At 40.1% G+C, this 23,635-nt stretch overlaps 2 protein-coding genes and 1 long non-coding RNA gene across 5 annotated transcripts in view; 2 read left to right on the forward strand and 1 right to left on the reverse strand.

Annotated features, from left to right (window-relative positions):
• ITFG1 (integrin alpha FG-GAP repeat containing 1) overlaps positions 1-3,728 on the forward strand; it is a 78,612-nt gene extending 74,884 nt beyond the window's left edge. The window contains exon 18 of the mRNA XM_068150584.1: positions 1,601-3,728. Within this exon, the coding sequence (XP_068006685.1) occupies positions 1,601-1,660 (60 nt within the window). The 3' untranslated portion in view covers positions 1,661-3,728. The remainder of the gene's footprint in view (positions 1-1,600) is intronic.
• Positions 1-23,635, reverse strand: part of LOC137447241 (uncharacterized) — an 85,514-nt gene that overhangs the window by 17,465 nt on the left and 44,414 nt on the right. The window lies entirely within an intron of this gene.
• Positions 6,763-23,635, forward strand: part of NETO2 (neuropilin and tolloid like 2) — a 32,725-nt gene continuing 15,852 nt past the window's right edge. Inside the window, exons 1-3 of one of the 3 annotated variants that reach the window (XM_068150586.1) lie at positions 6,763-7,607; positions 21,596-21,652; positions 22,907-23,047. In XM_068150586.1, coding sequence (XP_068006687.1) covers positions 7,547-7,607; positions 21,596-21,652; positions 22,907-23,047 — 259 coding nt within the window. In that variant the 5' untranslated portion in view covers positions 6,763-7,546. Of the gene's footprint in view, positions 7,608-8,438; positions 8,801-21,595; positions 21,653-22,906; positions 23,048-23,635 lie in introns of those variants that run through there. The other 2 variants (XM_068150587.1, XM_068150585.1) reach the window with 2 other exon arrangements.

Consider the following 23,635-nt stretch of genomic DNA (forward strand, 5'->3'; position numbering starts at 1 on the left):
GCCAAATATTGTTTAAATAACTGTAAGATTTATGGATAGTACATTGGCATGCCATTAAAAAAACCAAAACAAACAAAAAAAACCCCACCACCAAACTTTTAAATCTCTGGTACTAGTTTACAGTTCTGATACATCAAATAAAAGAGAAATAAAGAGAAAACTTACACCATTATTCATCTTAAAACACATACAGACTGGTACATCAGCTAAGGACCTGGATATTCCTCTATTCTCATTCTTTATAACTTGCTCTGCAGTCTTGAGGCTAGTCATGTGAACACTACATATTGATGATAATGCTACTAGAGAAGTTTTGATGGATTCATCAGAGTATCAGTTACTGTCAAATTTGAGGTAGTAACTTTTTCAGGAAGCATGAAAAAAATGGAGTGGAAATTGCTTTCTAAGTGAGAGTATAAAATTTTGTGGAACGTGACAAGCATTTCAATGTAGGAAAGAGCATCCCTTCTTCCCACCCTGTCTTTGACATTCAAAATATTTCTGACATTGATACAGCCCCTGCCAAAAAGCCAGGTTGATACATCTTAAACTTCAACAACTCTGCTGCTGCCACAAAATTCAGTGAGATCCAGACTTAATCCAGTGCAGCTATCATACATAAACGTTGTGTGATAAGGAAATCTTTGGCCTCAAGTCAAAGCAAATGACAAACTTCAATGGCAGAACACATGCACTATTTTTTACCAAAATTGTCATGTATATTTATTAGCTGCAATACAAATCTGACTGCCCACACAACAGCATACTGTAAGGGCTTTTCTTTATTTATGAGGAAAAAAAAAAAAAAGGTTATATCTAAGCAAGCTAAAGCCCATTTCAATTTGTTTTGCTGCATTCTCTTATGCTAGGATTTATGCATGCTGTCATCACAACAAAAGCACTATTCTAGAAAAGTTACCCATGTTCAAAAATCCTTTAATAAGTGCTTTCATACTCTTACTGCTCCAGAGCACAAGAGGAGGCTTGTGGGAGAGGACATGTGTTTAAGTATTACGTGGTTTATAGGTACAACTTAAAAATGCTGCTTTTATCCAGCACCATCCAAACCACTCTGCATAAAGAAGCAGGAAAGTACATCCTACCTCACATTTTTGTTATATGAACAAAAACACCGAACATTTTTAGCCTACTTGGTGCTGTTAATTGTTGGTTGAACTTCCACCTTTGTAGAAATTTGTATTTAACAATTTTTTCAAAAGAACCTCATTTTAAGTAACATAGAAAACAGTTTAATATTGTATCTATAACAGAGACTAAATAAATGCAGAATAAATAAGAGACTAATAAATAAGAGACTAAATAAATGCAGAGACTAAATAAATGCATTTTTTGAGTTGTTGTTTTTTTTAATAGTCCTTAAAAAATCAGGTCATAAATACTGTAACAGCTAAGCATTAACAGCAGAAGCCAATTTTGAGTAGATTATTCCTATTTCAAACTGACACAATTTACTAAGCTTTTTTCCTTTTGTCAAATGAGTAACCGGAAAATAATCAACCATTCTCAGACGTTTGACAACTCATTTCTGTAACAGTATTGCTCTAGATCCCATAAAATGGTCTTTATTATTATTTTTCAGAAAGCAGATGACAGAGAGAAGCGACAGGAGGCTCATCGGTTCCATTTTGACGCGATGTGACATGCCTTAATATTTATGAAGGAGCTGCTGCTCATTTGCTTAATTGAAATACTAACTTCTGATTTGTAAAATGATTACCGTGCAAGTCCTGCTGGTGTGCTGTCTGTAAATGTTGCATTATTTGGTATTTATTTGGGAAGTATGAAAATTAGACCTGAATGTTTCACAAGGCCTTTCAGTTACCAGACTGTATATAATAGCATTTGGTCCTTATTTAACAGAAGTGTAAATTTATTTTTCATAGTAAAGGGATCAAACCGTGTGTACCGCTGTTTATGTGCTACCAGTTCTTCAGTAATATTTGATAGAAAGCTGTGTAAATAAAATTTAGCATTTTAGTTAGCAGAGTACTTTGTACCACTTGAATTGGTCTTCTCATTTACCCATTCCTGTGAAAGAACCTGCATTTCTGAAAATGAAGCTTGAACAATTTATTGGATTGCTTGATAATTAATGATTTTGATTGTACTAAAGGTGCTTAACCTAAATTATTCTGCATTTTCCTTTGTCTAAATCCATATGCGCAATAGTTAAAGAATTCAGGAGCTGGAGATGGAAAAGAATCCTGCAACGTTAATGCTAGTTCAGTAGCTCATCATGGGATAGATGCAGTATTTATGTGTGCTAGTTCTAGTGAGAAGACAACACATTAAAAAATTAAAATCTTAAAAATGTATCAGCATTACATAAACTGCTTTTATAATTTAACCATATTTATTTTAGAAAGGTCTACAGTCATTATGAAAGTAACTTTTGAAATCAGAACTCTATGGGGGGGTTGTTTGGTTTTGTTTTTAAAGCAGTTAAACATTTTGGAGTGGAAGGAGAATGTAAAATTTATTACTAAGGGGTGAGATATACAAAGATTAAAGATACAATAGGATACTCAGAATAAGCAATGTACAGTATCTATGTACACTACTATGCCCAAATTTCATAGGGCTGTAAGAATCACAGAAGACAAGAAGCTTGACTTTATATATTCAAAGTGTCAATAAAGTTTACAGTTGCCCTTTGGTTCCTGGAAGAATCTCTAAAAATAATCATGCTTTTAGTTGATTGTTATTCCTTAGTGATAGGAGTTTACATGATTGATTATGCATTTAAATCTCTCCCTTTGCATTCCTTGTCAATAGCGTTTGAGCATTTTCTCAGCAACTGCAGTGCTAGTCTTACAGGCAGTCAACCCTGTAGTAGGCTTCTTCAGTCTGGCTCTGGTCTGGTAACCTGCTGTCCTGTGACACTATCTTTGCTTGTCAATACAGGAGGACAACAGAGAGTGCAGATACAAAGCTGAACTTACTGTGTCTGTTCTGAATCACAGTCAAACAATTTGCTACCCCGTCAGTGCTGAACAGTAACCCATGCATACACCAGCACCAAGCTGGAAATAGAGAAGTACTGAAAAGCAGTCTACTGAGCTCTGAAGTTTTACTAGATATTTCTGATGTGAACTGATCAGATGCCAACAAAGGAGACTTACATTGTCCGTTACTGTTTAGAACAGCATCTTTTCTTAATGTACACCTTTAATATTTCTCTTAGAATAACATGGAAAAGTGAGATACATTTTTTTTTTTTTTAATATAAGTACTTACTGCTATTGGATTTTTCTAAGCCCTTTTGATACAATTTACTCCTGACAGCAAAAGTAATAAGGGATTTCATCATTAAGAGGACGCACGATTCAGTATCTTTTCATGTCTTTCCAGTTGGTTGGAGAACACAACTAAATGCATAATGCAGCTCTGGCACCAAAGTTGTCTGTAGCCCTCTATCACAATACAATGAGCATAGCTTAGGCTCCTTGTGGTTTTTGGAAAAACAATTACAAATTAAATAACCTCATGCTGACATTTAAGCTGTTGTCAAGTCAGGAAAACAATGAACTCAGTGTCTTTTGCTTTAAGGTATTTTGCATGCTCAGTAGTGCATTATTGGAGCTTTAATAGCTTTCTTATAATAAACTTTACCACAGATTCTAACTACTCATAGCTTGGCTCACAACAGTATATGCATACTGTTTTCAATTAAGACATTAAATATTGTTAAATGTCTTGTCAAAGGGTTTCATGTCGTACTTTGGTTTTCTGTTCTATAAGCGTCAACAATCTTTGGGTAAGCCTATTGCCCTTCTACCAGTAAGTTGAGGAAAGCACCAGTTCCAGGTGATCATCACAAAAATTGAGAAGTGAGAACTAGTTCTAACTACATTCATTTTCAAAATGCATCCACCATAACACAGCCCTGGTGAGAAAAGCTATTGGAAGGCTTCTTCAGTGTGAAATCTCACCTATATAAAAATACTGTTGACATGCCAACTGACAGATGGCTGTTGAAATACCATCTTTCTTTGTTCTCATTTTCCATGAGCTTTAAGACTGAATCTTCCTACCAGATTTATCATTAATGCATTATAATCCACCAACAGAAGAACCAGCTTTTCTGCTGCAGATTAACAGGAATATTCTATATAGCATGATACTCCTCCTATGATGAGGCCATTTTTCTTAACAGACAGCTGTATTAAGAACATTTGCCACAGTTAATTGAAAAGTAATCACTGTACAGGTGCCAAGTCAGTTCAGGGCCTTTGTAGCTGCTTTCAAATAAATGACACCTAAACAGGACAGGAGAAGGCAATCCATAATTTTCTACTATACTATAATCAGAGCTCTGTGTTTTTAGAAGGTGAAAGCATTTTTAAGGTGTTAATAACCAAAACAATTGTTTTAATCCAGAAAATAAAATTATGCTCAAACTTAGAAATAAATACAAATTCTTAAGGGATGGGCAAATGTTTTGATCAAAAAGTGAGAAGTGTGTTAAGAAAGCAAGAGCACCAGAGATGTTAAATCTGATATTGCTATGCTGTTTCAGTAGCTCTACTATCCATCCTACTGGGTTTTTTTCCATTTTGGCAACAGAGTCTTTTTGTTGTGGCACTGGTAATATCAGCCTCAGCCATCACTTTGAAAATAATCAGCTACACAGCACTGTTTTTACAATTAATTCCCATCTTCAACCAGAAAATGTGGTACCCTCTATGATAAAATCCATAAAAATTGTGAAGCATATGCTAACCTTACTTTGAAATTCCTGCATTTCCCAACTCCAGGCAGGAACGTATGTTCCAATACACAGATTTAATTACATAGGCTAGCAAATAAAGAAGTGCACAGTAAGCTTTTGGAGGATTATCAGTATTCTTCATAACTATTCAAAAGTTTGTAGTGTTCTTAACTCAGTAGTAAATAACAAAGCCACTTATTATGTATTTACATATGACTACATATTGTTAGAACACTGAGGCACTTCTAGTCCTTGTCATTTTTCTAAGTAGAGATTGTATATAATTAAGTTCTATGAAATGCACCTAAATCTTCTTGTCAAATTCAGGTACTTGAACAGTTAAAATTTAATTCCTACCTTCCTTTCATAATTATTAATTCTGGATATTTATATTTTTGTGACCTCTTTTAAAAATAATACCTGAATAGTCTCAAATGGAGTAAAAAAACCTGCTGGTCCAAGATTATTTGTGACATATTCAGCTACTCAGGAGCAGCAAATACTTCAGTATTAACATTTCCAGCAGAACAGCAAACCAACGGAGGGTTTTGGTGAAGAACTGTTGAAAGGAGGTAAAACTAGTTCTAATAATGGAAATTTAAGCCTTTTATTGCAGCAGAACACCTGTTGTAAGTGACGTATTCTGTAACTGCTTGTGCAGGTATTTAACTACAACAAATTGTGTAGTCCCATTTCCTTCCATAAACTATTCCCATTCAAAAGTAATCATGATGACTCAATAGAGCAGCAGAACAACACATAAATGGCTATCAAAAACCTGCCTTCAACCCTTAACTTCTAAACTCAAGTTTAATTAATTTGGGCTTACTGCTGTCTTAACCTGGTGGGACAGAATTTTGTTACCTGGAAACGAACAGTCTGTAAGCTCAGAAAATGGGAAATTCAAGTTTCTTCAAAGCATCACCTATAACAAGAACTCTAGCAAGACAAAGAAACAGGGATGTCTATCTGAGAAATTTATCTGAAAGCAGCAGTAAATGATGGCAGAATATGCCCCACGTGTATGAGCTGATGCTACTGCCTGCATGACCCACACTGACAGCTTGACACAGCCCTGGGAAAAGAACAGGATGGAAAAGCTACTACACTTCCCCAAGTGTGTAATAGCTCTCTTCAACCTTCTAACGGACCAACTAGAAGTTCAACTGTTCAGTTAAATGGACTGTAGCAGATGAGGTCCTTGCAATTACTAACAACTTGTACTGAGCACAAGATGCTACTATTTCTCCTCTTTCTTTAATGTGAGGCAATTCACTGCAAAGTTTTCTTGAATGCAAATTCATCTTGAGATTTGAGAATGTGACTAGTTCTCTCATTTCTTACATCATCACAAGTAATAAAAATATCTACACTATGCATTTAAAACACAAAATCTGGCACCACAGCATTGTCAGATTTTTACTTTGTGCTTATGTATTTGCAGAGAGGGAAAAAAAAAAAAAGAAGTGGATGATGCCCACATACAGTAGAAACTGTTAGTCTGTTAGGTATTTTTTGAGTTACTACAATAAGCAATTTTGTTATCAAAGAAAAACATGCAAAACAGATCCACCTAATAAGGACTCGTACAGGAGTTTTGTATAGGAGTTTCCACTATTGAATCTAACATTTCATCACACCACTATAAATACATGGTTAAGAGGTGAACAAAGAGACATTGCTTTATCTACTGTAGGAATGCAGCAGCTATTTACAGTCCTTTGAGGACTGTATCATCTCCATTTGAAATTGAAAGGACAATTGGAGTAAGCGGAATAATATAATTACGTAACTTGGGATTTTGCCAGAACATCAAGCTTAATACTTAATCAATCTTCTTAGAACACTGAAATGGATCTTTAATACCCAGAAAAACGCGAGACCTTTTCTGTAAGGTCTCGCCGGGTCCTCCAACGCCCCGTGGCTGCGCAGTGAGCAAGAGGGACGGGCGGGAGGAATGCTACCGCCCGCGGCCCCGCGGGACTGCGCTCCGCCTTCCTCCAGATGCTTCCCGGTCCCTCCGCACTCAGTTCGCTGTAACTGACAGTCCTATTGACTCTAAGAGCCTGAAATATTTTAACTGATCATCTGAAGCAAGAGAATGACCTTTTCTAACAGGATATGCTGACCTTTGAACACTGTAGAAAGAATGTAACATTCAAACCCGTAACACCAAACCACAAGGCAATCAGAGCTTCACCTCTTAACAATCACGTTCGAAACTGTAGTGAGCGTCTCCACTCCCTCAGTAGACGGAACCCGTCGAGGGAGTTCTAAACTGCTTCCACAAAGTGCTTGAGCTCGGAGAGCGGAGTTCCGCGTGGTGTACCTGGCGGTTCAGACTTGCACTATTCTGCACGACCGCGACGAGAAGACCTGAATTAGGTGGAAAATGTGACCTCCTGTACCCTGCTCCCGGGCATGGGAAACTGCTCCGGGCCCTCACGCCCTGCAGTGGATTGCTCGGGAGGGCCTGGACCGCTCCCGCACGATGCGCAAACCTTTGCACCGCGCTCCGCGCGTAGGGCAAACATCTTGTTTCAATACTTCGGAATCCTCAGCCTAAGCGGCAATTCTACGGAAAAGATGCCCACTATTAAATAGTCTGAGATTCTTCAACCCGTGCTAAGGGAGATATGAAAACAACCTCTGATGGGTTTACATGCGTTGCTATAATTTTACACGTAACCCGTCGATTCGACAGTCTTTCGGGGCCGCCCTCCCGGCTGTCCGGAACAGCACCCGCTGCAGCCGTTACAAGTCTCTGTCGCCAGCTCGAAGGTGTGCGGGCGGACGCGGACCCCCCGCGGCAGGATGTGCTGGCTAGAGGCACTCCTTCCGCTCCCTCTTCGGCGGAGATCCCTTCTCCCAGGAGGTACAGTCAACCCTTCCCCCGGCACCGCCACCTGCCCGACCTCGGGCCGTTTCCCTAAGTAACATCACCCCTCACAGCCTAATCTGATATGATGATAACCAGAGGAAAGGAAGCGAGGGCAGGCAGCAGGCTAAGTGCGCCTTTTTATTAACTTCTTGTAAAGTAATAGCTCCATTTTAGCTGTCACTCTTGTCAGACAACAGCCGCACAATACCGTGTGATGGGCTCTTCCCGGCGCCTGAGCAGCAGGCAGCACACTGCAGGCAGGCAGCTGGGCACGCCGCACGGCTGGGGCCGCCCGGGCTCTCTGCCATGAGTAAGGGGGAGAAGGGAAGGAACAGAAGACGAAAGACAGGACCCACTCCCTTTTAGCCCACTACGACTCTACTTAGATCCTAAACAAAGGCGATGAGCTGAGTTTCGGCTTCACTCGAGATGTCGCGCCCTGGATTGGGGCCGCACGGCTTGGCCGCTCCGCCCCGGTCGCGACGGACGCGCTCCCAGCGACCAGCACCGGCGGACCCCTCTACGCAGACGACCAAATCTCGGCAGACGGGCGGGGAAGATGGGGCCTGGGGCATGATGCACGGCGGGGAACCGGGGCGGGGTGCCTCAACGGGGCCACTACCAGCTCCCCGCAGGGACGGGACGAGAAAGGCTGCTGCCCCGTCGCTACGGTCGCCGCCCCCTCTTCGGTGCTCGACCGGGCGGGAGGAGCACAGTGGCCCCGCCGGCTGCGGCTGCTTGCGGGGCTCCGTGGGGGGCGGGCACATGCGTACAAGCGGCTCATCCAGGCAAACACCCCTTACATCTTAAATGAGCTTCATTTACAGGCAGTCGCTTCAGTCGGGCAGGGAGCTGCCGAGCTACGCTCAGACCGCCTTACTGGGAGATCCCCCTCCTCCCCGAGGCAGGCCAGCCCCGACGGAGCCCGCCGCGCCCCGCTCTAAATGGGACTGAGCACGGCGGCGTCTCCGGGCTCGGGCGGCGGAGGCTGAGCGCGCCCCGCGCGGGGGCGGCGGGCATGACCGTGGGCGGGCGGGGGCCGGCCGAGCCGTAGCCGGGGGCCACAGCGCCCTCGCGGGGGGCCGCCGCCGCGCCCGGCCGGGGCCGTGGAGCTCCGGTGATCGCCGTCGCCGCCGCGGCCCGCCGGGAGACAATGGCCCTGCACAAACTCTGCTCGGTGCTGGAAGGTAGGAGCCGCGGGCGGCAACGGCGCCCTCCGCGGGAGGAGCTGCCCGTGCCTCGCCTAAACGGAGACCGCGGTACCCCTGGAGGCGCCCCCGGCGACCCCCGGGTTCTGCTCCGGGCGCCCTTCTACCGGCGGCGGAAACTTTGGTACGAGGGGCACAGGGGCCGCAGAGGGGACGACCACTCTGCTGCCCCGCCGCCTCGCTTCACGGCCGGGAGGCTGGCGGGTCCCTGGTCCCTCTCTGCTCCACACGAAAGCCAGCTCTGCGGTGCTGGTAGCAGCTTGAGGCTGCAGGGCGGACGCTTTTGGGCGCCCTACGCGGGGCCGTACTGTCAGGAGCCCGCAGCCATCCCGGGCTCCTCCTGTCCCCGCTAGTGCACCTCGGCACTTCGGTTTGGGGGAGTCCCAGCCTGCAGAAGCACGGGTCACGATGGCAGCGACCCTGCGCCACAGTCCCTTATATTCCTGAGACACCCTGAGAGCTTCTTGCGCTCCAGTCTTTCCACAGAAAAAAAACAAAACAACCAACAACCCGAACCAAACCCCAACCAAACAAAAACCCCACTCTTTCTGCCTTCGGAACTCTTAGCAGCGATCAGGGTGTCATACATGCTCTCGGGAGCAAGATCTGTTTTCAGCAAGGTTTTCAGAAAATCAGTCACCTGAGTCTCAAGCTACAGCCTTACGGGTACTCAGCCTATGCTTCTGTTGTTCTCGAGCCTTTTAAATCTTGTTTCTAACTTCGTTAGGTTCAGAGGTAAACAACTGAGGAAGACTCCTCACCCCAGCATTTCTTTGTCTGTAGTATTGCACAGCTCGACAACGGGCAAGGGTTTTATTTCAGAAAATAAAGCTAACCTCATGCCTCAAGAGATTATTTCTAGCATTCTGTATCTTCTCGAGCAAGAGCAGATTTGAACCATCAGGGATTTTTATTAAATTACTCCGTTAGGAAATTTCGGGGCCTCTGCTTACATTATCGAAGCCAACGAGGCATTACTGCAGAGTGGAGCACTGTTTCTGATATGCACTGATGTCCTCCCGTGGCATAAAAGTTGTAAAGTATGTTTTAGATCCAGAATGTTTCCATGGCCCATAAAATCCTATATACCTGGCCTGAAGGAGATGTCTTGAGAGTGTAAATAAACATTTTTCCATTATTATGCTAATAAATAAAGAGACAGGAGATATTTTACACGTTTCTGCCTCTGTATAGGTGTCAACTGTCCACTGTGTTTAGGTAACATAGGAACGGAGGGCTTGCAAGGGGGACAGTAGGTGTTTAGATTAATTTTTTCTACTTCCTCTTTAAGTAGATTGCTTACATACCAAATCCCACTATAAAGCAGCCCCAAAACTGACATTTCTGTTTCTTAATTACTTTCTACAAATGCAGATTTAATTACATGTCAGAAATACGTGTTTGCTATAGATTTGACTATACAGGTTTTCTCCTGAACAGACCTCATGCTCGTCTTTTACAATCACACTAGTGCCCAGGTAAAAAGTCCTGCTATGTGAGGGGTTTTGTATGATTCATAACCTACAAATTGCACAGAGCCCCTAGTCAATAAGCTGTTGGTATTCTAAATGCATCACTTGCCATGACTACAGAAACAGCCTATCATTACTTAGCATCATACACTCCCTTTTATCTGTTCTCCACTGAAAGTGTTCGTATAGTCCAGTTATTGTATCTAATCAGAAAGAAAAAGGAAAAAAGATTCCTATAAATAGGCACATAGATTTCTTCTCATAAGGAAACCATTGGGAATAACTTTCAAAGTAAGCCTCCATATCTCACAATTTTCATCTTAAAATCTGCATGGAAGCTCTACATACGGTGGCAGTATTTTTTCTCCATGCAAACAGCTTTGTGTGCAGAACTGGAAGAGTTCCGCTAAACCATATATGAAGTACAGTGAAGTTCAGCATACTGTGAAAAGTCACATACCTTTTAATAATACTTAGAAATAGTTTAATCTTCTGTTCTTAACATGGAATGCATATATACATTTCTGTCATCCACAAAGGTTGTACATAAGGGTAGAAGCAAGCCCATCAGAGTCACTTTGTGGCAATTCAAATTTCTTTGTAGAAGGTAGAATGGCTTGAGTTGGAAGGGACCTTAAAAATCACCTAGTTCCAACCCCCATGCCACAGGCAGGGACACTTCCCACTAGACCAGGTGTCTCAAATCTTCATCCAGCCTGGTCTTAAACACTTACAGGGATGAGGTGTCCACAACTTCCCTGGACAGCCCATACCAGTATCTTACCACCCTCGTGTCCAACCTGAATCTACCCTGCTCTAGTTTAAAACCATTGCCCCTTGTCCTGTCACTGCATGCCCTTATAAATAGTCTCTCTCCAGCTTTCCTGCAGGCCTCTTTCAGGTACTGGAAGGCTGCTATAAGATCTCCCTGGAGCCTTCTCCAGGATGTACAGACCCAATTCCCTCAGTCTGTCCTCAAAGGAGAGGTGCTCCAGCCTTTCTTCCATTATGCTTTTTCAGAACTATTCTGTTTTTCTTCAGATATCAGTAATAAGGGGTAATTTAAATACCCAAATATAATTCTTACTGCCTCTCTCCATAGTGTTCAGCAAAACTTTTCCAAGTCTCAACCTGAATTTCATCACCTTAAAATGATGATTTGCGCTCATCCAAATCTAGCAGCCAGTAGCACTGAATGGAGGTGATGGTGGACCACGACAGTGCTGAGGTTGCAGCAGCCACAGGTTTTGCTAAGTCGAGTCCAGCCAGTGCCCTGGTAACCCTGGGGGCTGAGGTACATCCTGCATTTTGGTTGTTTTGAGACAAAGCCTTTTCCTCCCCTCTTCAGTTCTCAATGAGATTTTAAACACACTGGAATCATTCTTTAATCCTAGCACAGCTTGCAAAATGCAACTGCGCTGCAACAATAAAGCATTATATCCCTCTGCATCATAAGAGAGAAAAGCAGCTGCTTCCTTAATAAAGCCATGTTCCTATTATACTTTGGAAGTAAATATATCTAATGGTAATTTCCTCCTATCTTGATGTTCCCCCTAAATGTGCTTGCTAAGATCCTGTGCCCATCCTTCAAATATGCTCCCCCTTTCATTTCCATATACTATTATTTGGTTAAAAAAAACAAACACAAACCCAGAAAAACCCAACACCACAAACCTTAAATTAGACCCTGCCTGTACATTAGTTTCAGACAATTTCAGTTATTATATTGGATTACCTTTAAAAGCCAATAAGATAATTATGTAGTTTCTGTCCTGATAAATCAACAAGCTACCAGGGCTGGGACAAATTACTGTTACATCCAGAAAGTCAACATTCCCAGCCTTCCAATGAGGTACAGAATTATTTCCAACTCTGGCATGTTGGGAAAGTGTGGAGTACTATAATTAACTTCCTGCTATTCTGCTCAGCCCCTTCATTTGCATTTTGGCATGATTTTAACAGTTAATTTCTCACAAACAATTAGTGTTAGGAAGTAATGCTTCCTTCCACACAAAAGCTAGGAATCGTGGCCTCCTGTTTCTAGAATCAAAAGGTGTAACAATGGCACAAAAAGCTAAAAACAAGCAGAGAGAAAAGACAAAATCTTTTGGTGATTTCTTACTGATGAGGCTACGACTGCCCTAGCAAAGGCAGTATCAAGTGTAAGTCAGAATTTCATTTTTTACCTAAAACCAGGATCTGCTTGCAGTCTTTTCTGCTACATTCAGAAAAAAAGTTTACAGCACTGAACAGTTTGCACTGCTAAGCAGTTAAGCAGAAGTAACTCCAGTAACTATAGAACAGTACTTTAAAAGCTTCTCTTAGAAGAAATCCTCCAGTTTGGTGATATGTATTATGCCTTGCTGCTGATACATACAGAAACTTAATATCCTAAATGTACCACTCCCAGAGCAGCAGCGTAACTTCAAAAACATTGACTTCCTAGTTTTCCTAAGAAATAACTGACAATGAGTGCTACAATTTGTACATGTCATGTTGCTTATATTACACTGGTATTAATAGAAAAGGGCAGTGTAAAAATTTGGTTTATAGTTGTAGCTGGAGTACAAAATAACACTGGATTGAAGCTAAAGGAGTTGCTGAATTATGTATCCCTAGCTAATGAAAAAGCTTAAGATTTTCAGCACCTTCCCTAAGGTTTAATTCACAGAGAGGTATTAGACAGAAGAATTACTCTCTAAAGGAAACTTCATAAGCAATTCATCATTCATGAACCTGTCAGAAACTCACAGTGTAATTCATTGCAGGAATGGTGATGGGAGCTGATAAACATTTGCAATTATGCCAGAAATTGTATATACCCTTGTACGTGCTGTTTACATACAAAGCAGGTTAGAGGTGTAGTGATGGACATGCTTATCTGGACAGAGGAGAAAATCTTAATTACAGTGTCTTGGGTACAGTTGGGGTTCTGGCACTGCAAACAAGCTCACTGCTTTTCTTCCTGACGTACTCCAAATTGGTTTTTAATTAATGAAGCACTTACAGTCTTGGACAACTTAAATAGCTTGCTGCTTTGAAAATGACTTGCTGCCTCTATTGATACACAACTGACAACTGTTGCCTCAAATACTGCAAGTGATGGGGGTGGGGGAGTGTACATTTTTCAACACAAAAGCAGCAGGTAACTTCTAATACATTTTTTAAAATTACACGTTTCTTTTAGCTTATCTTTGTGCTTCACTTCATGATCTGTTATTACCAAGCTGACCCACTAAGCAGCAGGAAAGGACTGTGAATATGTTAATATATTTCACACGACCTTCTTTAACGTACAATAAAATCCACTAACACAGAGGAGTCTCTTAAGGGAGAGTGAAGAGCTAGAAAAAAAATACAATCTGTACATAATTTGTTAGCAGACAGGACTGAAGACAGCAAAACTTTTACTATTAATTCCATAACTGACATTCCTGAAACTATTTCCAATGAAAAATACACTATATTCATAATAAAGACCAAAAGATAATGAGGTTTAGTACAATCTAATCTTAAGTGAACAGTATCACTGTCCAAGTGTTCTAGGAATTAGTAATCTCTGGGAAAGATGCAGTCAGAATAGTCAAGTAGAGCAGGATCAGTTCTGTCAGCTGCAGGGAAACCATCTGAACTTCAAGTCAGTGTATATATTTTAATAAGGTTTTTGGAACCCCTCATCGACATGGTTTGCACATGCAGCCTTCTCATCAATCTCTTGCTGCAAGAGATGAAAAAAGATCTTCTGCACAAAAAGGAAAGCTTCTATTTTAAAAATGAAAGATACCATTCTTCTGGCAGAAGTTTTGCTGGCAGACATATCTAGGAATGGATTATAAGTAACAGGATGTGGAGCAACTGGTGAAATGAAGCAGCCCACAGCTGCTTATACATTTCTAATGGAGGAAGGGATCATAAATGTTGAATTTTCTGAGCAAACCTGGAGGGGACTCTGTCACAGATCTATCCAAGCCTAAATTGTTCTGCAGATGATTTTGATAAAAGGGGTGTGGGAGAACTGCATTTACTTCCTGCATCAGTTAACCTGGTGTCTCTGCAGAGATACAGACTCCAAATTTATTTCTTTGGCAATTTTAAAGAGGAATCCCTACTGGAAACAGCTGGAGTAAGATGAAACTGTTATATCTGAGAATAGATCTCAGTGCATTCAGATATCCTGCTGGCATGCTAATGGCTAACAACACTTGGATCTTACAAGGGTGCTAGAGTCACTGTTAATAGCTGGTGAAGTCCACTTCTGCTATCACGGTTTTGTGAGGAGAATTAAAAATAGGCTGGCAGCTCCACTAGCATGCCCTGGGTAAGACCAACAGCGAAGACATGTCTTGCCTGATGCATACCTTCATTTCTGTTACTGTATTCTGTGGCAGTCCTGCAGTATATTCCAATATGAGAAAATCACCAGAGCTGTTAATAGGCCAAGTTACAAGCAGCCACTTTAACTGCTCTCTGATACTCATTTTGCCAATCTACAACTGTCCTGTTGTAGGACAGAGATAAGGGAATATATACAGACTGTGAACTATAAGAGCATGTAGGAATCGAAAACTGCTGTGTTTTCATCCTCAGCAATAGAATTGTTTGCCTAAAAAAGCAGCAACAGATGCAATTCAGTATTCCTTTTATCAATTAGCAAATGTCACCAAATGCTAGGAAGAGAGAAAAATCTAACTCCCTAGAATTTACAGTTTGTCTTTCTGAGCTAAAAATGGATCGAATCAGAAACACACTTAACTAGCTTTCTGAAAGAAGAGGAGGTGACCATTCACTCAGAATTACATACAATCCAGGGTGTTGGGACATTGTATCATTCTGTCTCAATTGCAGAAGTTCTTCGCAAGAAAACTGGTCAATCACTTTGAATTTGTGCAGCATTTAACATCATGGGACCTTATGCTTGATCACAGTCCTTAAAAGCAACCAAAACACATGTGACTGATTTATGTTGTGCATATAATCCCGGCCAGAGAATAAGATAGGGTATGACACAATAAATGCCCCCCATTAATGTTTAGACATGCATGGCGGGGGGGAATGTTGTTAAAAGCTGGGATACTGTGATTATCAGTTACTAAAAGTAATACTAATTCTAGCACACAGGGCAAATCATGAACTGGGTTTAAGAATAGTAACAGAAAAGGATTCATTCCCATAAGGCAAAACATAGTATATAATTAAGATCAAGCATTCATTACTCTAGGCTGTATCTGCCAGAAAAAAGCAGGCATCCTGGCAAGATTTTCTAACATGCATGACCTGTGTTTTGCCAATTACTGTCTGTTTGGACTGTAGGTATACAAGGTGCTGCTTAATCCAGAGCACACAGATAAACCAGCGAATCCTGCTTTAGGCAATGTCTGTCATCTTTATTCCTTATACTAAGGATGTGTTATACTCTAAATGATTAAGTCTTTTGTTTTGTGGGTTTTTTTAAATGGTGGATTTTTTCACTCTGTTTCTCAGTTGTGCATGACTGCTCCCCAGTTTGATATTCAGCTTGCCCTGCATGCACAGATCCCCCACTGTCATCACTGAAGACAGACACCGCTCTCAGAGGCACAGAGCAAATTGTCTGTTTTCTCTACATGTTAAGATCCCCAGAGCACGCAGAAAGAGCAGAGGAAAGGCATACCATAGGGAGCTCAAAGCACTACTGTATCCCATGCATCTGAAGAATGCATCTTGCCAGAAAGTACAAGCATGTGTCAGATTTGCAGCCCAGAGCACTTGTTTTTCTAAGCAACACACTGATTTCTCAATATTGGGTTGAATACCTGTTTACTATAAAACTAACTGTATTCTCATTTTTAAGAGAAATAGTAGCCACTAATTTGTGAATGTCTCTCTCTATATACACTACAACAGACAAATTAACAGATTTATTTTGCATTTTAGAGAATTTTAAGAAATGTGAGTGAAAAAAATCTTGGCTCCTGCAAACAATGTGTAGTTTATTGCACCAGTTCAGGGGATTCTTTTATATTATTCCACAAGCCTAATTCAACAACAGAATAGCAATAAGAATTTGCAATGTATGGTTAGTGTCATCCCTCTTAAAAATTCATACAGCTGTCTGCAGGCTATGTGATTTAAAATATTTCATGCAAAGAAGTGAAGGAAATGAAAAATCAATTCTTTTAAGAACCAAGACAGAAGCTTGCTGGTTTTTCTTTATTTCTGGTTAATGTTCATACAGGTGAAAACTACCAGAGCTTTAAATAGTAGTACAAAAGTATGCACCATGATTTGTGGAATAAATGTCTGTGGCAAATACCAGATTCATGAATAAAAGAAGCCCTTCTTAATGTGTCTTCCTCAGTTGCTGTGCTGCTCCTGGTTTAATGATAGCTTGTTCTACAGTGTACATATCATGAAGCCGCAGCTTAATATAGGGTGTAAAAGCGCTAACCTCTATTATATTTACCAACTAAATATCTCTATAAGGTCAGTCTCCCATATTTCAGTGTCCTCTAGTAGAACTGTCACCATACTCCTGCATTAAAGCAGTCGAACTCACCATTCTATCCCTTTAATGATCAATGCCATTGCACAATCCTGGACTGCCTGTGCTGTTGTTTACATTAGCATGCCATGTTCAAGAAGCACTTCTAGATACTTACTGCTTCTGCTTCCTGTACCATAATAGAATAGGGAGCTAAGTCTAGAGTTACCTGTTATCCACACTGAAGAACAGTCATGTCATAGTGATATGCAGTAGATTTTAAGAGGAAGAAAGAAGGAGCAGAGGAATACTGTGTCTCACTGCAAGATCAGGTGCATTATATCTACAGGAACTTCAGTTTATTGGAAGTAACAAGGTCATTCATTATTCTTCTGAACATGCTACCAGTCAATGTAGTTTGGTATCTCATGTCTGTTCTAATTGCTGTGTCTGGGTCCCTGCATGCAGTACCAGAACAGTGGTTCAGCACTAGCTCTCTAGGGCACTATGCTGCAGGATCTGCCTCTTCCCTAGACATCTTCCATCCTTCTTAGTGACTGTATGGTCCAAATTAGTCTTTGACATTCAAAAATAATTTTCCATGAACTGATACGGATTTAGGAAACCAAGTGATAGCTTAGTTGTTTAAAAACGCACACAAAAATGGGTTAATGCAAGCAGTCTTAAAAGGTCTAAAAATATCCTGACTGATTTTTTTTTTTTCCCCTTACTTTGTTTTCTTTCATCCTGAACATTGATAGGCCTTGTTTGCAGCCAAAACATTGCTGGCTGCTATCCCACATTATACTGTGTCATGTAAATGCACACAGTTTAAGGCAATACTACTTCAGGCATCCCTGGTTGTTCTCAGGAATAACAGAAGTCAGTCCTCTCCCCACAATGTCACAGAGATAAGGACAGCACACAGAGAGTATGAGTCAGACACCTCTTTTCTTTATCATACTGTCACCTGGAATAAAAGTAATAGCAAAGGAAGGCCCTTACACATAGGCTACCTGGGCTGTTTCAAATACATCTTAGGAGTTGCTGAGAGCATGAGAAGGACTGGGATCACCAGGGAAAGGCAAGAGATGGAAGAGATTAAAAATGAAGAGGATGAAAAGGGCAGGGAACAAAGAGAAGGTGGCCCATACTTACTATATCCACTCACCCATATAACATGACAAAAGAAAGACAGACAAATATTCAGCCCATTTATCTTCTGTAATTGCCTGCATATCCATGCTGTTCTGCAGGAAATAAGCACTGTTCTTTTGCACTTACACACACAGCCACAGGTGTGGATGATTCAGAGAACAGAATAGAATAGAATTAACCAGGTTGGAAAAGACCTTCAACATCATCACGTCCAACCTATCACCCAACACCATCTAATCAACTAAACCATGGCACCAGCTGCCCCATCCAGTTTCTTCTTAAACACTTCCAGTGATGGTGACTCCACCACCTCCCTGGGCAGTCCATTCCAATGGCCAATGACTCTTTCTGTGAAGAACTGCTTCCTAACATCCAGCCTAAACCTTCCCTGGCACAGCTTGAGACTGTGTCCTCTTGTTCTGTTGGTGGTTGCCTGGGAGAAGAGACCAACCCCCACCTGGCTACAACCTTCCTTGAGGTAGTAGTAGACAGCAGTGGCACAGGATTTAGTGAAAGCCAATCAGATATTCTGAAGCCCTTTTAGGAGGCTTGTTCCTGTATTTGCATCACTTCAAGAAAGAAAACCACTAGTTAGTGTAACTGAACATCTATTGTTTATGTTGTCTCTATCCCTACAAGAGAGCACAATCATTGAAATAAATATAGATGCTTACTAATGTTTTAAGGGTGAAAAAGAAAAAGGATACTCTAACAGTGTTTGCCAAGGTAGATAGCTGTACAAAAATGACTCCAAAACTTCACTGCCACTTGAAAGGGACTATGCATTAATTTTATTAGTCGTGAAAGCAATTATTTTACTCACATTTCTGTGTTTGTTTGCTTTAAGAAAAAAAGACAAGGGCAATTTTGCATTTTAAGGAGCAGCACAAGTTATAAAGATATTACTATGTCCTTGCAAAAGAGAGGGTTGGGGATGGCAAATCTTTAAGAAAGGTTAATTCAAAAGAAGAACATATTGACCCATGATTTGCATAGGGTTCTGGCAACTGCATTTACTTTAGCAATAAAAGCCAACTTTGAAGTGTTGCTCCAAAATCAGTGTAATAAAAAAAAAAAAGAGAGAGAAGAATTTAAAAAACCCAACAAGAATACGAAGAAAATACACAGGCAACTTTATAACCACTATCAAGATTCTCTGTTAGAGACACTCAATCTGAGTACAAATGCAGTATAAGTTCATGCATTTAAACTCAGATCTTTGAGTGCACAGTTTAAACACAGAAGCCACTAAAATAAACTGCAAATAATTTGTAAACAATAGCATCTATATAAGAGATATTAAAACCTAAAAAATAACTGAAAAGTAGCAATAATATGTTAATAAAGGTGGGATATTTATTTGCCTTAAAGACCACTGAACATCCATAACTTGAAGACAATTAATGAGTACTAGATGCTTTCTTCTAAAGGATGAGTTTTCAGTCTAGAGTAAGTCAGCAATGACTAAGAATTGATACTTTGTATGGGATAATGAGAGTGAGTCTATTTTTCAGTATATTAACATTAATGAAAATGTGGAATTATTGCAAAGATGGAAAAGGCAAAACTATCTAGGTCTTAACTTCCTATCTTGTAATACATCCCTAAAAATCAAATAAGCTTCTAGGAACATAACACTTGTTTGCAAGGCCATATGGTATTTTAGAACACCCACAGTTGTGAACTTAACTTAAAAGGGAAAAAGCAGTTGCTGGTGAGGAAAGTCTCATAATGACGAACAGTCTGGTTTAATACAAATAGAGAGCAGTGGCATCAGAAACACATACTAAACCACAATTGCTGGATGGACGCTCTTCCTCTTTTGTCTTCCCCCAAGATAATACATCTATGCCAACGTTACAGTAGCATATAGAGCAATTCAGTCAAGGTCATCATCACCCACAGTCAGTGCTGGCTCACTCCGGAACTCTAAAGGGCTGAAAGTCTTAACACAGAGAAAATCAGATAGGGAAAATGCAATTTCAGCATAAGCCACTAAAATGTCTGAGCAACAAGAAAGGAAAACTGAAAATAAAATTAACTTTGTAAATGTAATAATAAAATTCCTGCTGAAATCTGTGGGGTTTGTTTTTTGTTTCTTCCTGCAGTGGTAAAGCCATGCCAGTCTGACTTAGAATTAAACAAGTAGATTAAGAACATGGGTAAGGCCATACCAGGTCAAATGAAATGTCCATCTATCCTGGTATCTTCTTTCACAGAGAAATAAAAGCAGAAAGAGTGTAAAAGTAGAACAAATTGTGTTTGCTCTAAATATTATCCAAGACTTCCAACAACTTATGGCTTAAGAAACAGACTTTTCTATCTTAAGGATGCATTATGAAGAATGTCCATTTGAAAAACATAAATTAAAATCTTAGTTTACTTTGAACATGCCACATCATCTTTGTCTGATACCCCTGGTTCTTCATTTGGAAGAGACAGACACTCATGATTTTATGACTTGAATCCTATCTCCTCTTAGCAAGCTTCTGTACAGGGCAAAGAGTCATCCTTTTTAGTTAGTGCTCTGTATGTCCAGAATTGCATAGGTAGTCAAGATGGAAGCAAATGACAGATTTAAGAGTAGTATAATTATAGCTCTTATTTCATCATCTTTTTTTCTTGGTAATCCATAATAATTTGAGAGGACAATACATTTTAGGAGAATCTGAACATTAAGCATGCTTGAAAATGGTTGAGGAATAGTGGAATAGGGAATCTTTAATATGTGCTGTTCAGACTGATGCTTCACAGATGCAAAGAGAGCATAAACGCAAGGGAAAGCCCAAAGGCAAAATCAGTTAGCTTCTTTTTAGGGAGGGGAAGGGGACGAGGAAAGGAGGGAGGGAGAAAGGGAAGAAGCAAGGGAGGGAGAAAGGGAAGAAGCAAGGGAGGAAAGGACATTGGAGGAAATTGTATAACAAAATTTCAACAAGTCCAATATTTAGTTGGTTCAAATCTATAAAACATCAGCAGGTATCAACACCTGAGATTAGCACAACACTCCAGCAAACCGTAATGCTTGCAATGGTGTATATCCTAAGAGTGTCCATATCCTAGCTGTTGTCAACTGCTCAAAGTCTCCCCGCAGACAGAACTCGGGCTTGAACTTTTTCTACTGCCACATGTGCAAAAATCACAGGTACCATAGAAATATCACAATAACTAGTCTTGCCAGTACAATTCTATGGTACACCGGAAATCCATGTAGGGATAAGACCATGCAGCAGCTCATAGTCCTGATTCATGTCTTGGAAGCTAGAGGAGTATTTCATACACATTAGGCAAAGGGAATTTTAGGATAAATGTGTTCAATATTGCACTGACACATCTCATTTTAGGTTGTAAAAGTTACACAGAAGATAGATACCATGTAATGTTATAAGACGCTTCAAATTAGTAGGTACTTTCAAAAATATTCCTACAAGTTCCCTCAAACAAAAAATGTTATTCTCATACACGCTTTCTTAAGGTACTTGGAAGAAGAACTGACAGTGCATTTAGACTGCACTGGCTTCCTAAAGCAGTCATTTTAAGAAAGCACATAAATGCATTATGTGGTTTTGCATGTTCTTGAGTTGTTTGGGTTAGTAATTCATGGATTTGCATGAATTGGGACTGCAGAAAATGGTCTGTCATTTTGATTAATTACTGATGTTTTTCCTGTCCAATTTCTCTTACCAGTGTTGCTAGTAACAATCCTTGTAGTAGAAGGAATTGCTGTTGCACAGAAGACACAAGGTACAATTCTGGTTTAATGATTTTCTTTCAGAAAATGTAACAGATTTATAATTTTTAATTAAGCAATATATAAGTAAAAGAAAATGTATTTGAGTATTAATAGACCTTGAATAACCCATAGAAATTCTAGTGTTTTCTATTTTCACCATTTATTGCTTTGTTTCCCAACTGAACAGAGCTATCCAGTAACAATGAATGTGGAAGCTCATTTGCCCAGTTAAAATTTTATGGCTTTAGACCTTAGAAATGGTGGGGGGGAGGGGAGGGAAAAACACCATGGAAACTCATGTTTTCTGTATCTGACAACAAGTTTTAAATAGTCCACCCACAAACATTTTGGAAGCATACTGAGTGGGGAAGGCATCAGTTTTACAAACCTTATTTTCTCATATGTGGGATTAACTCACACATAGGAAAGATTAATTCCTTGAACTGACACCTACAGAATTTCCTTGAACAATTTCTGCAGGAGAGACTTAGATTTCACCCCAATAAATCAAAAAGCTGCATAAAATATCACTGGAAGATGATGTAATTTACTAGAGACAGCCAAGACCTGCATCAGCATGGACTCCCTCTCAAAGGTCTACAAAGAAAAACCACATAAATATAAATAACATTATGAGAGCACCTGGTCTACAAAGAAAACCCATATAAATATAAATAACAGTATGAGAGCACCCAGTGGGATTCAGAAAAAGTCTAGCAGAAACCACATATCCTGTGTCTTACTGATGATAACTAGCAGAAGGGCCAAAATTTAAGAAGAATGTCAGAGGGATCACACTATTCCCAACAGCTTTCCCCTTGGCTCTTGCAAATGGTTTAGCATGGTGCACCAGCTCAGTAAACTGCATAATCTCATCATTTCCCTGAACATCCAGAAATGAGGCCCTTAGCTACCAGTGCAATCTACCTATTGCTAGTAATTTTCTTAACTACCATTGCTGTATTTACATATTCTAATTCATTCTATTATAAGCATTCCAATAAGTTATTGTAAATAAATATTCAATAAATATACTGAAATCAGGAGCAAAAATAGTTACAAATTTTGGACTATATTTGCATAGGAAGAGAAGACATAAGCCATAAAATAATGCTGCTGTATTAGCAATCACTGTGACTATTTGACTTAGAAAGAGGAGCATCTTCTTTTACAGGATATGTGTTATGTCAGTGTTGTACTTTTGCAAAGTCAAATGTGCACGCTTGCAGGAGAAATGTATTTCATCAGGTGTTTTTTCACTTAAGGTGGGCAAAGTATTGGAGTAAACCGCATTCCCCCTACCCAGTGTGACAACTGGGTACGGACAAGCAATGGAGGACATTTTGCTTCACCAAACTACCCTAACATGTACCCACCAAATCAAGAGTGCATCTATATCTTAGAAGGTACACACTGTATTTCTGTTTTGTTGTGTGGTAATCTTATTGCTAAATTGATAGATAACCTTGAACTGTTAAAAATGTGTCATTTTACTGTACTGTGAAGTATCATATAGCCATACTGGTAATATAATCAATTCTGCAGTCTTCTGGTTGAACAAGAAGCTAAATAAACTCTCTGCAGTAATGGTATAAAATTAATAGAAAATGCAGACCTTCAGGAATTAACTATATGGAATGAGACATGCCCTCACAGCCAGGAAAAGCAGCATCAGCTCTACTATAATCTATGAAGGCACAAAACTAGTAAGATTAAAATTGCAGCTTGTTATCTTAATATCACTTCCAGTATTGCTGATAATAAACTCCAAAAGATGGTTGAAGAGTATCTTCAGCATTTTCCAGACCACATTGTGTTATTCTGTCTCACCAGAAGAAAAGCTTTATGCTGTCATTTATTAATAAAAAAGACACATCTGGCTGCCATAGCACTATACTAAAAATATGGAGATTTTAGCACTGCTGCAGTCACTATTAAAATAACGTGGTGAGGACAAAAAAAATCTATTAACTAGAATAAAACCATTTTCCAAT

This window comes from Melanerpes formicivorus, unplaced genomic scaffold (genome assembly GCF_026170545.1).
Source record: "Melanerpes formicivorus ecotype bairdi unplaced genomic scaffold, bMelFor1.0.p_v2 SCAF_20, whole genome shotgun sequence".
Taxonomy (NCBI): domain Eukaryota; kingdom Metazoa; phylum Chordata; class Aves; order Piciformes; family Picidae; genus Melanerpes; species Melanerpes formicivorus.